Raw genomic sequence first — 16710 nt, 5'->3', positions numbered from 1 at the left:
CTTGTGGGATCAAGTCCACGCCCCAGGCCCAGGATGCCCTGCTGGTGGAGAGTAGGGGATAGATGGAGGAAGTGGCCTTTGTGATGGGATTGGCTGCCTGGAGGCCAAGTGCAGGGCGTGGTGCGGCCCCAGCTGTGTTCCTGTGAGGTCATCCCCTTCATGCATCTGCCTGATTTTCTCTCTCAGATCTGCTGGAAAAGCCCGGAGGAAGCCGCTGATGGGTATGTGCAGCCCGGGGTGGCTGGGGTGTGGGTTGTTGGGGAGCGGGTGGTGGGAAAGCTCCCAGGAGGAAGGGACCAGCCTGGGTGACTTGCTCAGCAGCGGTGTGGCCCTGCCCCTCCTCTGGAACCTGTGGGTGGGGCTGTAGACAAAACACAGGAGGCCCTACTGTGCTTCAATTTCAGATACCCAATGAGCAGTTCTTCAGTTATGGAGGTCCCACCTGCGTCCTGTGTTTTTCTTTGCTGAATCGGGCAGCCCTACAGGAGGACCACATGTGCCTCCACACCGGCCTCCCATCTACCCTGGCCCCAGGTCTTGACCCCATGTGGGGACCAGAGACGCCTGGTGAAAACCCAGTGGCTTCACATCTCTCCTGGGCTCCACCCAGTACTTGGAGGCCTCGGTGACCTGCATTGTGCACACTGTCAACCCACCTCCAACCCCCACTGCATGCTGGGGAAGTGCTCTTTGCAAAAATAAAGTCAATAAAATGTAAAGAATGGAAAGTCCTAATTTTAGCATTTGCCAGTTTCTGTAGCTGATTTTAAGCCACGAACACGTCGCTGGAGGCCGAGTTGCACAGAGTTCTCTGTGAGTCAGCACAGTTTGTGCGAGCCGGTGCCTGTCAGCCTCTCTGATCCTCGAGCACATTCCGCCCCAAGGCCTTTGCACCGACTGTGCTCTCACTGTGGCGTGGGAACGCCTGCCCCACACCTGCACAGGACTTGCCCCTTCGCTTCAGGACGTTGTGCACCATCCATAATAACCCTCCCCTCACTCTCCAGCCCTCTTCTCTGCTTTATTTTTTTCCTCATAGCAGCTCCCACAGTCCTAGATTATCGAACAGGTTTACATGTTTGTCTCCCCACTAGAAAGTCACTCCATGAGGGCAAGGGCCATGCCTGCCTTGTTTTCCACTTAACTCCAAGCACCTAGCCCAGTGCCTGGCACACAGTAGGAGCTCAATAGACACCTGCTGAGCTAGCGATAACTCTCAGCTCAGTAAGCTTGGCTCCCGTGACCTTGATGTTTATTTTGTGCATTGGATGGAGCCACTCAATACACCCGATCCCCACAGGAGCCAGCTGGACACACAAACTTCAGCCCTGCTCCACTCCCACTCTGCTGTGCAGCCTTGGTGAGGCTCTTTCCATCTCTGAGCCTCCTGGATTTGTCCCCTGTGAGGGAGGATTAACTAATATTTTCCACCTCCTGAGCTACTGTGGGTACCACATGGCTGAATGGATAGGAGAGCACTTTGCAACATATAGCCACTAAAATTTAGGAGGCCCCATCCACCCCACTATTTCTCAGAAGGAAAGACATTTTGTAGTTACTAGAAACATCCTAGAACTGTCAAAAGTCTTCACAATCAGCTAGACATGATGTAAAAGCATAAATCATTCAGTAACAGCTTTTTAAAAAATATCTAGTAGAAAACTTGACTTTTCATTATTTTCATCAAGTATAAAACTGAGGAAGTGACCTTAACAAAGCAATCTCCACTTAGAGCAAGTCTTCTTGACCACCATGTGGATACGCTTACCCAGCTCTGTCTTGTCTGGCATACTTTTTAAAAAAAAACAAACTCATCTTTCTGTTGTCCCTTCCCCATCCCTGAGGACTTCAGTACATTTCAAAATGATGCCAGGACCTCCCTGGTGGTCCAGTGGCTAAGACACCAAGCTCCCAATGCAAGGGGCTTGGATTCCATCCTTGGTCGGGAACTCGATCCCACATGCCACAACTAAAGACCCTGCATGCCACTATGAAGATCGAAGACCCCAGATGCCACAACTAAGACCCCATGTCAAATAAATATTTTTTTTAATGTCATTCTAAATTCTCCCAGGTCTCAGCTGTCTCTTTCTAGGGAGCCTCTCCCACTGTCCCCTGGACCCCATCCCCCTCCATTCAACCTCCTGTCTCTTTTCTGGGCACCCGGAAGGAGTGATGTCCCAAAGGAAGGAACCATCTGTTCAGGACCATGCAGACTGGCTGGCACGTGCCACCCCCTCCCATGAGCCAGTCAGGCCACGCCTCTGCCACCTCAAGACCCAGGTGAGGGATTAGATAACAATGCGACAAATGAGCTTTCTCTAACATCATTAGAGCTTTCTCTAACATCTAACATTCCCTACCTAACATCATCTAAAAATTCACCCATGACAAAATTAGGAGAGTTCAAGGAAACAGAGATTTCCCAGCTGTGGACCCCAACGTCTACAACCAGGGCTGGTTTCTGCTGGTAGGTGTGGCTTCCAGCCATCGGCAGGCACCCGTGAGGACAGGCTGGGCATGTTTTGATCAATTAGACCTCTGATCAGGTTGGTCGGAGTCTGTGTCATGTGAGTTATGCAGCATTTTAAATGTTGCCCCTTCCTCAACAACTGCCTGGGACCAAGCATGCCTCATTATTCCCTGGATTATTTCCACACCTGAACACTTAGGTTTCTGGAAGCTGCATCTTTCAGCACAGCAGGAAAACAAAAGCTAGACGTGGAGATGTGCTTGTTGAGACCGACAGCAGCAGCACGTGGTTCTTGGTGGAGAGGAGAATGAGTGACTCATTCTAACTGCGTCCTCCCTCCTATCTTGCCCAAGTTCAAGCTCCTAGGCTCCCCTGTAGCTAGAGGAGGCCCCGAACCCCAGTTCCAGGTACTGGGCTGTGCAGGATGCCCTGTCCTATACCAAGTCCTGCTGGGGATGCCCAGCCTCTCCCCCTGCTCTGCTTAGAACATGGCCCTGTACCTGGAGCTGAAATGGTGGTCTTGTCATGAGGACAAAAGCCACGTGTTAAGCAGGTGGGAGAACCAGGTCCCTGGTGGCACGGCTGAGCTGGCGTCAGCTCAGGGCTGTCTTGATTTTGAGACAAATGAGCCTTACGTATTTAAACCCTATTTGGGTTTTCCGTCACATGCAGCCTAACTGCCATGCCATGAACCCAACATGTGAACTGGCAAGCTTCACTTCTCTGCCTGGCTTTGGCTGATGTTGAGTTTATGTCCCATGGATTGAAAATGAATGGTTTTTAAAGACCTGCAGTGTTTCCCAGAGTTTAGCCAGCAATTCAACTTGCTGTCTCCAAGCAAGGTGGACACCAACTGCATCACCACCTTCACTATAGAGACCATTGATCCCCTCTGCTGAGCCCCGCGAGGTCAGGATCTTATGACCCCCAGTTTCCTGGAAACAGACTCAAGAGAAGTTGAGCCATAAATAAGCCCAAGATCACACACCCAGTGAGGGGCAGAGCTCAGACTGGAACCCAGCTCCCCCTGCTGGTTAAGCCCTGGAAGCAGCGGCCCTGGCATTTCCCCCTTGATCTTGAGGATGAAGGAAGCATGCGGGTCCTGGGGCTGATCTGGAGAGGCCAGGGACCCCCCTGGCTCTTCAAGTGACTTGGCAGGAAAAAGACAGTCCAGGCCAGGCCCTCATCTTCCTAGTGAGACACTGAGGCCTGGAGAGGGGCAATGACCTGCCGGGACCATGCTGCAAGCTGAGGACAGGCTGGAGATGAGACATCTGCCTTGGGCTATGCCCTGACACAGACCTACTGACTCAGTTGTGCTGCTGGAGGCTGGGGTCCCTGAGTTCCCCGACTCCGAACTGCCCTCTGGATGGAACCTGAGGGCTCAGCCCTGGCCTTCAGCATTCTAAGGTCCCTCCCAGAGGTCCCTCTCCTCTGCCCAGTTGTTCACTTACTCATGAGTTCACTCAACAAGCACTTAGTGAGTGGGTGCTCGGGCAGTTGAGCGTGGTCCAGGAGCCCAGTCAGGCCATAGCCCCTCGGTGGTGGAGAAGGCCCCTGCCCAATGAGGGCTTGTCTGGAGGACAGGACAGAGGAAGTTCAGATGGAAAGAGTGGAAGGAAAAGCATGTACAGAGACCTGCAATGCACTGAATTAAGCCTTTAAAAGGGGTTGGTTTGAGGTTATGTGATTTCTACCTCAATGAAAACCAAGTATATGTAATTTTAAAGAAGGTGGCATGTGTGTGCAGGCACCCAGTACTGCGAGGATGAGAGGAAGGGGAGATGGGCAGCAACAGGGGGTGCTGAGGGACCCGACAGGCCAGAGGACCTGGGCTTTGTCCCTGGTGACACACAGCTGCAGGCCTGGCCTGTGGCCCATCCCACAGGGAGCTGACACACACCCTCTGCCAGAGAGCTGAGGGCTGGGCTGGGAAGGAAGGCCTATGAGGGTTGTCAGAGGAATGACCTTGGGGACCTTGGGGCCCAGAGACCCTGATTCAAATTGCAGCTCTGCTGCAGACTCCCCGAGATCCTGGGAAGGCCCCTCCCCATAAAAAAGGAGCAGCAGTGCTCTCATGGAGTCAAGTGTCGTGGGTGCTGCAGAGCTTTGTGGGGTCTAAGGAGGGGAGAGAAGGAGGTCTGTGGGTGCTGATGTCACTGCTGGCCTCTACCTCTCACCTGAGATGGCAGGTCTAGGGGTCCCCAGCCCCCCGCACCAGCAGGGGCCAAGGTCTGTGAGTGGGATGCTTGCCTGAGGCCGTGCACCCTGGGGCAGGCCCTGCCTGGCGTGTCCTCTTCCCCAGGCCAGTTCCCCTTTGTCCGGGAAGTGGGCCTTAGGACGGTGGTGGCGAGGGGGTGCCGGAGAGGTTAAATGTCCTGGGCTGATGGGGGGATGGGGGGGTGAGGGAAGGCCAGACCCAGCGGGGACAGTCTGCTCTACAGATGAGGCTGCTGCTGCTGCTGTTTGCTGAGGAGCTGCAGACAGGAAGGGGGCTGCTACGGGGAGGAACCAACCCCTCAAGAGCCCAGAGTCCAGGTTCTCCAGACTCAGCCCAGACGTGGGTTCAAATAACAGGAAAGCTGTGCAGGGTAGAGATGTGCCAGGCACTGGGCAGGGTGCATGCCCAAGGGTGAACCAAGCTAACAGGCCCAGGTGGCCAGGAGCCCAGCACGTTAGTTAGGAGTGTGCTCCCTGTCTGGAGAGAAATGCAAGCAGAGCTGTACACACAAGTATAATGAGCTTCTGGGCTGGAGATGCAGGGAATCTTCTGGGGCAGATTGTGATCAAGGGATCAGCGGATGCGGAGAGGAGATCAACATCAACTAGAGACAGAGAGCAGACACTGGGGCCCCAGGACCCAGAGCTCAACTGAGATGTCTTGTCCTTGGGGCAGGGCCCAGGCTGGCAGATGCCCACAACAGGGAGGGCCTAGCCAAGTGGCCTTGACAGGCCAGCATCTTTCTGGTACCACAGAGAGGGGGCCCACATCTCCCAAGAGTGGGTGCTCATAGGTGCCAACTGCTTTGGCAGGTGGTTGCAGGGGCCAGGGAGGGTGGTATAGAGGGGCTCAGGGATGGGGGGCCCGAAGGGAGGGCCCAGACGCTTCACTTCCACTCTCCACAGCTGGCCTCAGTCCCACTTCAACATGACCCTGAGCTGAGACTGACTGGCACTGCAAAGTTGTGAGAGCAAGTCCAGTGTGGAGGAATTGCTCCTGTCCCCAGGAGGGTCCAGGACCTTTGGGTCTGGTGGCCTGGCCCTGGCCTGGCTGGCAAACCCACCATTTCTCAGCAGTGCTATGCAGCCTGTCCCTTCAGCCACCGGGCTCAAACCTTTGTTCCCATGGTAGCTCTGTTGGGCCCAGGGGTTTGAGACTGACTTCAGGAAGGACAGGAGCAGAAGTCTGGGGTGGAAGTGTCAGGGGAGACGCTGGGCTGGGCCGGGCAGTCAGCCAGGGTGGAGCTGGGGCACCACAGAGCGGAAATCCCCAGTCTCTGACCCTGAGAACAGCCCAGCTCTGACTGCGGCTGGCTGGCACACAGACATGGGCATCAGGCATTGGTGCCCGCTACACCAGGGCCAGCTTCCAGCCCCACCCAGCCCTCAGGGCGACACTGGGCACTCTCCCCGCCCCTCCCTTGGGCCACAGTGTGTCCCCAGTCTCAGTGGGCTTGGCCCTGAGGGGACTGTGAGAGTACAATGGAGGAAGAAGCTGCACTGGGAGGGGCTAGGGGTCCAGAGAGAGGACAGGGAGGACTGGAAGTCCAGGAGGGGTGGAAAGTTTTGCGGCCAGGTTGGTGCCAACCTGCTGAGGGTTGGCTCCCCTCCCTGCGCAGACCACTACATCCCACCCTGAAAACTGCACGGCATCCTGCCTAGGCCACTGCACACCAGCACCTGAAAAGACCCCCTCCTCCTCCCTCTGACTGTCCTGACCCGAAGACCTGCCTGCCCAAGGGCTCCTGATGCACCAGACCCCATGCCAGCCCACCCCACCTCACGGTGAGGATTCTAGTCGGGCCCCACCAGCCCCACAGTCCCTCCTAAGGCCACTAGGTTTGGTCATCTCGTACCTTCTAGGGGACTACTGATCTGCACCCCTAATGGACACCCCAGAGATTCCTCCCCGCCCCCAGGAGACTCCCTGTCCAGGTTCTGTGCAAATGTGGGGCAGCCCTGGACACAGCCAGGTTTGCAACTCTTGGGAGCCCAATTATTTGATAATAGCAAGCATTTTGTTAAAAACTGATTTGTGTAACACCGAGCCTCAAAAGCAACTGGGAGGAAAGTTTGGATGAGTGGTATCATCTGTGGAGAAGCATCTTAACTGGAAAGGGAGGGTGTGTGTGGGGGGGACATGGCCAAGGCCTCAGGGAGGCAGACTCTCACTTGAGCCCCCGGCCCACCCATCAGCCTCCCCAGCCTCAGCCTCTCTTATCAGAGGTGTGAACACTGGCTGCCCACGCCCCGTCCCCTGTCAAGTATCTTTGCTCACCTGGCAGGGGGTGGGGGTGATGGTCAGTGGGCCTGGGCTGGCTGTGACCCCTCCTTCCCTTTCCTGCACAGATGTCTCCTGGGACAACCCCTGGTCTGCTACCAAGCCAGCAGCTGGCTGCTGCAGGGTGTGATGACCTGGGCATCCTGCTGAGGGCACAGCCTCCCTGATGTCCAACCCTTCATTCTCTGGATCCCAGATAAGGTTTATAATTCCACCTTTGATACCTCGGCCAAGAAACACCATTGGCGATGGCCCAAGCCCAGGAAGGGAAGCAAAAGCAAGGGTCCCAAGCTGATGGAGTCCTCGCTTGGCTCTGTACCTACAGCTGACTGAGTCCCAGTCACCTTGCTTCTGAATCTGCTTCCTCTTTGCGCAACGCCTGTTGGTCAGTTGCTCAGTTGTTTCTGGCTCTTTGTGACCCCATGGACTGCAGCATGCCAGGCCTCCCTGTCCATCACCAATTCCTGGAGCTTGTTCAAACTCATGTCCATCAAGTCAGTGATGCCATCCAACCAACTCATCCTCTGTCGTCCCGGTTTTCTCCCACCTTCCATCTTTCTCAGCATCAGAGTCTTTTCCAATGAGTCAGTTCTTCGCATCAGGTGGCCAAAGTATTGGAGTTTCCGCTTCAGCATCATCCCTTCCAATGAATATTCAGGACTGATTTCCTTTAGGATTGACTGGTTGAATCTCTTTGTTGTCCAAGGGACTCTCAAGAGTCTTCTCCAACACCACAGTTCGGAAGCATCAGTTCTTTAGCGCTCAGCCTTCTTTATGGTCCAACTCTCACATCCATACATGACTACTGGAAAAACCATAGCTTTGATACTGCACAACGGAGACGTATTCAATAATCCATTCACTCCACCAATCCTCAGGCAACCGGGACACCAGGCTGGCCCAGCCCCGGTGTTCGTGGCGTTGGGCTGGGGGGAGAGGCAGCACTGGCAGGAGCTGCCACAGTAATCAATGTGCAAAAGCGAACAGTGGTGAGCGCTGAGAGCAGGCGGGCCGCCGAGCCCCGCAGATCGCGTCCCGGCGGAGCCCTGCGGGCTCGCCCCTCCCCGCCGGCAAGGTGCCGGGACCGCCACTCAGAGGCCGGTCTTCCCGCGTCACGCGGAGACCTGCCGTCTTGGGCTTAAGGACCTTTCAGGTCCCTCCCCGGTTTGTCTAATAAGCTTTTGGGAGGAGAGGGTCTCAAAAAGCACGAGGGAGCATCTGTCGACCGAGGCAGGGAGCTGCTGGCCCCACGGGGACTCTCGGAAACGCGGCCGGACCCCCCGCCCCTCGGCGGCCTCGGGCTCCAGTCACACGCTCCAGCTGGCAGCGCGGTGGTCGGCGCCCCGGCTTCAGGGCCGCCCTTGGGTCCGGCGGGGCCGGGTCTGAGCGGACACATATTCCCCGGCGATGGCCTGGGTCCCGCACCACCATCCACACTCGCTCGGGTGTCCTTAAGCCGACCGCCGCTCAGAAGGACCGGACGGCTGAGCCCTGCCTCCCACCGCGCCCCTCCGACTGCGCCTGCGCGCCGCCGCCTTGTGCACGCTTTCCCGAAGCTCCCGCTTCCCTGAAACTTGTCCCGTGCGCCACGCCGTCGTCTCCAGGGCAACCCGGCGCCTCCTAGCAACCGCGCGGCCCGGATATGGCGGCCGCGGGCCCCAGCGTCTTCCTGCTCATGGTCAACGGGCAGGTGGAGAGCGCCCAGGTGAGCGGCCGTGAGTCCTCCAGGGTCGAACCTCGGGGGAGGGAGCCAGCGTGACAGGCTTGGCGAGAGGTCGGGCGGACCCTCCGCCACGAAGTGCGGTGGGGAAACAGGCCTGGAGGGTTGAGCCAGGCCGAGGCCAGAATCGGCCCGGCCCGCGTGAAGACTAGGGCAGGAGCCTCCATCCACCCCGCGACCCTCAGCTTCTCCAGCGCGGGTTGGTCTGACACAGCGATGGTGGCAGCTGTCCTGACTCAGAGGGTGTGTGTGTCCGACGGAAGGGGACAGTGCTTTCCAGTCCCCTGCACGTCCTAAGAACCGTTTGTTATTACTGTAAGACATGATATATGCCTGTCTTTTTGCCCAGCCCCTCTCAGCCAGTCCTCACAACTCTGTGAAGTAAGTATTACTTGCACCCCCGTTTTACAGATGGGAAGTTGCCCAAAGGAAGTGGCAAAACGAATTTGAAACCTGGTCTGATGTCAAAGCTTTGCTGGACTTGCCTTTCCAGGCTGTTTTAAAAATATTATGATTATATTGTGAGGACTAACCGAGGTGGTCTAGGTAAAGCTCCTTGGGGTATGTTAGTGGGCATCTCTTGCCTTTCTGTTTCATCAGGGTTGCTGCCCCACGCTCCCACCCTGCCCACCTCCCCCTTGGCCTGGTGCCCAAAGCCAGCTTCCCCTCTTCTGCTTTATCCCAGCAGGCGCCTCAGCTAGGCTGGGTCACATGTGCCTGTGTTCTCAGCAGCCCCTCATCCCCACTCTTCCTCCCCTCTGCTCAGGGCTGTTCTGCCGGCCGTCAGCTCCCACCAAGCCCTGTGTCCTGGGAGCACCTGTCTTCTAGACCTTTCACTTCAGCACCATTCCTTAGACCCTCCTGTGCCCACCCTGCCGCCAGGTGCTAGGGACACAGAAAGCCCACACACCTGTCCCTTGTTCACAGTCTAATGGAGCTGAGAGAAATAAACATGGTCAGTGCTATAATGGAGCACCAGGGGCTGTGGAAGCTGGGATGTGGCTCCAACAGCCTGGGAGTCAGGGCAGGCTCCCCAAAATGTCAGTTTTGAAGGGTGAGCAGGAATACTCCAGGTGAAGGAATGAGAAGGGCATGTTGTACAGATGTCAGAGCCTAAGCAAAAGCCTGGGGGCAGCAGTGGCCCTGGACTATTCCACATCTTGGGCCCAGACTCTCCAATGAACGTATTCACGCCCCCTGCTGTCTCAGCCCCCGCCCCCCCGCGGGTGCCTCATGTCCAGAGCTGCTGGTGGCTGCACCCGCCTAGCCAGCAGGTGGTCACAGCATGCGTCCCTGTGAGCAGAAGCTGTGTGTGCTTATTCCCACAGTTTCCTGAGTATGACGACCTCTACTGCAAGTACTGTTTCGTGTACGGCCAGGACTGGGCCCCCACAGCGGTAAGCTGGGCCCTATGGCCTCCCAGACTCACAGCTTTTGTGACTGGAGGGGTTTCTGAAGGCTCCATCGCACCCTTTCCCCTCCCAGTTCAGAACCAGTTAAGAGTTCAGGGGTGGCACACACGTTGAGTTTGTTCCCAGTGAAGCCAGGGCAGAGAATGCAGAGATCCCTGATCCACCCCTAAGGCTGTGGTCACTCCCAGGCCCTGCCCTGCAGTGAACAAAGCCAGACCAGCCCAGCCTTGCTGGAGCCACGTGCCTGAGAGGGAGACAGACACGGGGCAGCAAATGCTCCAGGCTGTTGGCTAGTAGCAGTGCTGAGGGGAAAGTGAAGGCGGGAAGGGGAGGGGTGAGAGGCCAGAAAAGGCCTCCTTAAGACCGTAACTGAGCGTAGAGCTGAAGGAAGCAGGGGGATGGGCCAAGTGAATAAAGGCTGACATCGGGGAAGGCTGTAGAATAAACCAGCCAGGCAGAAAGACAGAGGAGAGGGCAGCAGCCTGCTGGACTGTCCCATCCTCTGCAGGAGGTGCAGGTGGAGCTTGAGCACCTAGAGAGGGGAGGGGCCTCAAGGTTTCAGGCCCTAATGGATAGAAACCCTCAAAGACCTAGGAGCCACTCTGTGACATCTTAGGTCCCTTTGTTTGGAAGAAGATGGTGATGAAAACAGCTCTCAGCTGCCACCTCGGGGGTGGGGTGGGAGGGCGTGGCAGCCTGGAGCTAGGACACTGGCCGTCACTGTCATTGTCCTTGCAGGGACTGGAGGAGGGCATCTCACAGATCACCTCTAAGAGCCAAGATGCGAGGCGGGCTCTGGTGTGGAACTTCCCCATCGATGTCACCTTTAAGAGCACCAACCCCTATGGCTGTGAGTCTGCAGGCCTCCCTGCCCATCCCTGGGGCCCTCTACCAGCCTTGTCAGGCGCTCTCAGACACCTGGCTGTTTTCCCCTCCTTCCCACTTATTTGTGTGCACTTGACCTTTCCGAGGTTCTAAGGAAGTCGCTGAGGTCCAGCCTGAAACCTTGGGCAGTGACTGCCTGCGAAGGGCAGAGCCTGGTGTCGGGCTCAGCAGTCTGGCCCCTCAGCGGCTCTCCCCTGTCCATCACTACTGTGCTCCTGCCAGACCCAAGCCCCCTGCTTCTCCTCCAAGACCCTGCCCTGAGCCAGGGGTAGGCCCTTCTCTCTGCCATGGGCACCCGGCCCTCATCCTATCTCTGACCTCCCAAAGTTCTCCTTCCCAGTGTCTGCAGGGTTTGCTGTCCACTGTACCTGGTCTTCAGTGATCACTGTTACTTAATTAGTGCCAGCTGCGTGCAAAGCCTGGCTCGCTCCATAGAGCTGTGCATGCTCTCCACGCGTGGGCTTGGCCGAGCTGTGAGATACTATCTAGAAGGCAGGCTTCTTCCCATGTCTTCTCTTTAGGAAACCAAGACTCAAAACAGTGGCATCATTTGCCTTCAGCTTCACCTCGAGTAGCTGAGCACGGATCTGATTTCACAGTCCAGGCCTTCATGCTGTATGCGGCTGGCACCCAGGCTTAGCGGGTGTGGAGGGTCTGGGATCGCAGGTCTAGAGCAGAGGCTGCCCGGTGACCCTCCTGGGCAAGACGGCTGCTGTCCATGAATAAGAAACTCCCATTGGCTTCCTGGAAGGCAGCACTAGGTAACATACCAATCTGCTGCTGCTGAGGACAGATGAATAAAGTACTTAAAAGCAAAACCAGAAAATAACCACATGAAGGCATCAGACAGGCAGTAGAGCATGGAACTTTAGCTGCCGAGCTCCAGGAGCAAAGCAGGGCTCCAGAGAGGTCATGCCCCCACTCCCCCCGGGAGCATTTGCCGATTCTGGCAGAGGTGATGGAGATGCCCGTTGAGATTTTTGTCGGCCAGATACCAGGCTGTAATTATACAGCACAGTGAGGAGGGCACCAGGACAGACAGATCCATACGGAGCCCCAGGCAGAACTGAACCTGTGCAGACAGCTGGTTCATGACAAGGGGCAGCGCAGGAGGGGCAAGGGGACTTGAGAGTGGTCTGAGTGACCAAGAAACAGGACAAGGCCTCAGGTTTATTTTAGGAAGAACAGTTACAATTAAGGAAAATGCAAATGAAAGCTAAAGTGAGGGGCTTCCCTGGTGGCTCAGTAGAGAATCCACCTGCCAGTGCAGGAGACACGGGTTTGATCCCTGGTCCAGGAAGATCCCACATGCTGCCCCACAACTACTGAGCCCAGGAACCACAGCTTCTAAAGCCCTAGAGCCTGTGCGCCGCAGTGAGAGAAGCCTCCACAGTGAACAGACCCGCACGTCACAGCAAAGAGCAGCCCGGCTCGCCACGACTGGAGAAAAGCTCACAGTGATGAAGACCCAGCGCAGTCAAAAATAAATACAGTCATATAAGAAGAAAAGAGCTAAAGTGAATGGCCACAGTGCAGGCACCAGAACAGCCCAATCAGGAAGCTTGAGGATGCCAAGTTGTGGTGAAGGGTGCCAAGTGTTGGCTCAGGGAACAAGGCCGGAGTGGGTGCTGCGCCCCAGGGACGCAGCTGGGGGGACATGTGCTGAGCCCCTGCTTGACTGTGTGCCCCACAGACACGCTAGCTGGGACCAAGTCAAGCAAACCCTGTAGGTGACGTGGTCTGGTTACATCTCGTGAACACTGAGTCCAAGAGGCTGAAAGCAGTTATCTATGCACTGTTCCATTCCCATGGTACAAAGTTCAGAACACAGGCAGAACCAAAGGACCGGGCTTTGGTGGTGAAACCTTAGGAAAAGCAGTGACAATCTCTGAACAGCCCTCTCCCGCCCCAGGAGTACTTCCTATGGGTTGGCTGTGCCCCACTTCCTGCCTCCACCAGAGTGGCCCAGAGCGGAGGGAGTTCTCTTCTGGGCCTCCAGGGGGCAGGACTGCCTGCTGGGAACACTGGGAATTTAGGATTCCAGAGGAAGGGTGTGCAGGCCTCTGCTTCCCCTCTGTCCTCCTGGACCGGACCGCATACCACCCTTCCCAGAACCCGCCCCACTGGCCCGAGTCTGACGCCCCCTCAGAAAAAGAGGTCCCAGGACCAGACCCCACCCGATCACACCTGGATGCCTGCTGACTTCCTGGGTCTGTGGACAGCAGAATCAGACAGCATCTTGCACCAGTACTGGCCAGCTGCCAGACTGCCCGCCTCCTGAATCCTGGGTGGCAGAAGCCCCTGGTACGGGTTGGGGGGTCCCCACATCCACCCCATTCTCCATCAGCCCCACCCCTGGGGGCTTCGAGGACTGCGGCCCTGCTCTCTGCCTTGCTCTTCCCAGGATTCCCCACAGGCTGAACCCTGCCTTGTCGTTCAAAGGGCCGCAGATCGTGCTCAGCGTGTACGGGCCGGACGTGTTCGGAAATGACGTGGTCCGAGGATACGGAGCAGTGCATGTGCCCCTCTCACCTGGCCGGTAGGTCCTCCCTCCAATGTGCTCCCTGGGCTGCTGGCCGCGCAGCTTTGGGAGGTGGGCACCCTCTGCCGGGCTCCTATCCAGAGGAACCCACCTGGAGGTGGGGAGTGGATGGGGCCTCGCAGGGGTGGGGGCACAGCCCCATCTGGGAGGAGGCAGAGGTGTGGGTGGTCCTGGGCTTCAAGAGGCCCCAGGGGTTAGAGTTGAGACACTCATTCCTTCTTTCCTTCCTGAGAGCCTGCCCAGCTGCCGCCTTTGTGCGCAGCCCTGCTGGCCTGAGGACGCTGTGTCAGACACGTGTGAGCTCAGGGCCCTGCCCTCGGCAGCTCCCAGTAGTGGGCAGGGGTGGAGAGTTGCAGCTCTGTCTTATCCAGCCCAGTGACAGATGTAGACACAGTGCAGACAGGACGTTCTGGGCACAGGGGGGCCAGGCGGGCCCTAAGTAGCTGGACTAGGTCAGAGGGGGCAGAGGGAGGAGGCACAGCGGGCAGCCGAGAGGTGTTGGGACAGGACCCGCTTGCTGCTAACAGTGGGTGGGACCCTGGGGGCTGCTACGGGCTTCCTGGAGGAAAGGTATCCAGGCTGGGCCTGGAGGACGGCAGCACAGGGGGACACTGGGGAAAGGCAAGACCCTATGAGGGCACAGCCAAGCCAGGGCTGGTGTCTGAACCCTCACATCCTCTGGCCCTTGAAAACAGGCAGGGCTCTCAGGAACTTGGCACTGGAAGGGGCCTCGGCTTTGACCTCTGGGCACTCCAGCTCGCCCGTCACTGGAGGCTCAGAAAGTTCCAGCACTTTCCCTTGATTCAGCACAGCTGTGAAAACATTTGTTTCAGGCACAAAAAGACCATCCCCATGTTTGTCCCAGAATCTACATCTAAACTGCAAAAGTTTACCAGGTGGGTAGACGCCTATCCCCACTGTCCCTGGGGCGCCCGTCCTGGCCTCGGTGGTCGGAAGGAGGGCTGTCACATTCCCCCACCCCCCTTGTCATGCTGGATACCTTTGCATGAGGGGCCTCTGCCAGGAGGTGACATCTGAGCAGGGCCTAGAGCCAAGGGTGGGGCCGTCGTGGCAGAGCCCAGAGAAGGTCACAGGCACAGGGAGTAGGTGGTGGACTTGGCAGCGCAGCCAGTGGGGGCCGGACACCAGGTCTGGGCGAGACCAGCCGAGGCCTCTGGCCCCTTCCCTCATCCAAACAGGAGCTGGAGGGTGGGTGGGCCTGGCTGGCTGTCGGGGGTAGGGATGGAGAACAGTCAGCTCAGCTGCCGGGTGGGCGGGCAGGACAAGGGGAACATGGCCAGAGCCTTGCTGGCTGGAGGAAGTTTCCTGAGCCCTGAGGCCTGGGAAGCATGGCTGGGTGCTTGCTGCCCCTGGGAGCTCCTCTGGAAGCCACTGTGATGGGGCCAGTGTCTGCTGGAGGTGACATCACCACCCACGGGGCAGTTGCAGGGTGTCAAGGGCCTTGTGGGTCCACACATCCTGGCGGTGTCCACACTGCTCAGGGGAGAACTGTGGACCCCTGTGTGCCGTCTCCCTGAGGAAGGGGCTTCTGGCTGGGGAAGACCTCACTGCTGACCTGGTGGTAGCAGGGGTGTCTCCTGCTCTTCTTGGCTCGGGGGGCGGGGGGCGGGGGGCACTCTTGCCCTGGCTGGACTGTGTGAGCTTGGATGATGGAACCCAGGGCAGCAGCTGGATTGACGGACCTCCGCAGGCCAGGGCCCCTGGAGGCTGCTGAGAAGCTGGCCAAGCAGCCCCTCCATGCACCCCCTCTCTGGGTGCTCTGCTCCCAGGCACCCTTCCTCAGCCTGCTGCCTACCCACTCCCCTGCGGCTGCTTCCTGTGGCTACTGTGACCAGTTACCACGGACGTGGTGGCTTAAAACCGAAGACATCAAGTTCTCTCAACAGGATCTCCTGTCTCTGGGGCCTTCCAATCTGATGCTCAAGGTTTTCCCAAGATGCCACCACATGGGCACGTCTCTGCCCTGAGGCCAGAGTGGCGCTCCTGCAGCAGGGTCTGTGCTTGGCACATGCTGGCCCGCGGGGCTGCTTCCCCAGCTCGGCCCTTAGCGCAGCTGAGAGGCAGGTACACGTGGAGCCCTGCTCCTCTGACTGGGAAACTGAGGTGCAGTCAGTCAGTGAGGCTCCTCCCTACCCGCCGTGGCCCACATCCCTCGGTGCCTGTGTGGGTGCAGAGGAGCCAGGCCAGTGCCACCTCCCTGCCGTTGGGAGCGAGGTGGGAGGATACTCTGCCCAAGCGGGAGGCACAGACGTCTTGGCCAGAGCCCCGTCAGGTAGGGCCTGTGATCACGTCCCCGGGACACTTGAGAACACTAGGGCCCAGAGTCGGGAAGCGACTTGTCTCGGGTCCCGCTCTACTAGGACAACAGCGGAGAGCCCAGATCTTGTTCCTCTGCCCACCCCCAAGGATGGCTGCCGGACTCTGGGGTGGGGCCCCCTGGATTCAGGCCACTCACCCTCCCAGTCCTAGCCCTCCCTCTGCTTTTGCCCACAGTGGACGGCGTCCAGCTGAGCAGGAGGGTGGCGTGGGGAGGCTCCGCCCCTGGGAAAGGGCTGGAGGGAGAACCCATGCCATGTCTGCAGGACCCCAAGCTCCCTTGCTCACTTGCTCCCCTGTCTTCCCAGCTGGTTCATGGGACGGCGGCCAGAGTACACAGACCCCAAAGTGGTGGCTCAGGGGGAAGGCCGGGAAGGTAAAGGTTCACCCCTCACCCTGGGCAGGGTGGGCCTGGAAGGGACCAGGTGGGCCCCGAGGAGTCAGATGGGTGGAGCAGGGCCCAGCTCAGAGGGGTTGCCACTTCCATCGCCCCGTCCCCAGGGCAGTCCCTTCTCCCAGGGAGGAATGCGGGCTGGGCAGTGTCGCCCCCACTTTGCAGGAGGGAACACCGAGGCTGCAGATTCTGAAAGCAGCCTGGATCTGTCTCTGATCCAGCTCTGCTGACTCTGTTCTTCTGTCCCCAGTGACCCGTGTCCGTTCCCAGGGCTTCGTCACTCTCCTCTTCAACGTGGTGACCAAAGACATGAGGAAGCTGGGCTATGACACCGGGCCTCCAGACACGCAGGGCATCTCAGGGCCCAGCCCGCCCCAGGGCCTCCCCCGGTAAAGGCAACAGCCCTCTGCCCAGTGATCGTATAATAAAGTGTAACCATTTCAGAG

At 58.0% G+C, this 16710-nt stretch overlaps 1 protein-coding gene across 2 annotated transcripts; it reads left to right on the top strand.

Annotated features, from left to right (window-relative positions):
- Positions 1-8527: 8527 nt before the first annotated feature.
- Positions 8528-16710, top strand: B9D1 (B9 domain containing 1). Of its 2 annotated transcripts, XM_043472972.1 has the most exons (7): positions 8531-8679; positions 10023-10091; positions 10845-10956; positions 13434-13530; positions 14367-14429; positions 16179-16246; positions 16515-16710. In XM_043472972.1, exons 1-7 carry the CDS (start codon positions 8617-8619, stop codon positions 16655-16657), a joined length of 615 nt encoding a protein of 204 aa, XP_043328907.1. In that variant the 5' UTR covers positions 8531-8616; the 3' UTR covers positions 16658-16710. The 2 variants fall into 2 exon arrangements, with proteins under 2 accessions (XP_043328908.1, XP_043328907.1); XM_043472973.1 differs by lacking the exon at positions 14367-14429 and having other exon boundaries at positions 8528-8679.

Source organism: Cervus canadensis, chromosome 1 (genome assembly GCF_019320065.1).
Source record: "Cervus canadensis isolate Bull #8, Minnesota chromosome 1, ASM1932006v1, whole genome shotgun sequence".
Taxonomy (NCBI): domain Eukaryota; kingdom Metazoa; phylum Chordata; class Mammalia; order Artiodactyla; family Cervidae; genus Cervus; species Cervus canadensis.
This window is presented reverse-complemented; position numbering and strand designations above follow the sequence as displayed.

Coding starts and splice junctions, on each gene's coding strand:
- B9D1 (XM_043472972.1), top strand. CDS start 8,617: ATGGCGGCCGCGGGCCCCAGCGTCTTCCTGCTCATGGTCAACGGGCAG. Junction 10,957..13,433: donor GAGCACCAACCCCTATGGCT/GTGAGTCTGCAG, acceptor TGTCGTTCAAAG/GGCCGCAGATCGTGCTCAGC. Junction 13,531..14,366: donor GTGCCCCTCTCACCTGGCCG/GTAGGTCCTCCC, acceptor CATTTGTTTCAG/GCACAAAAAGACCATCCCCA.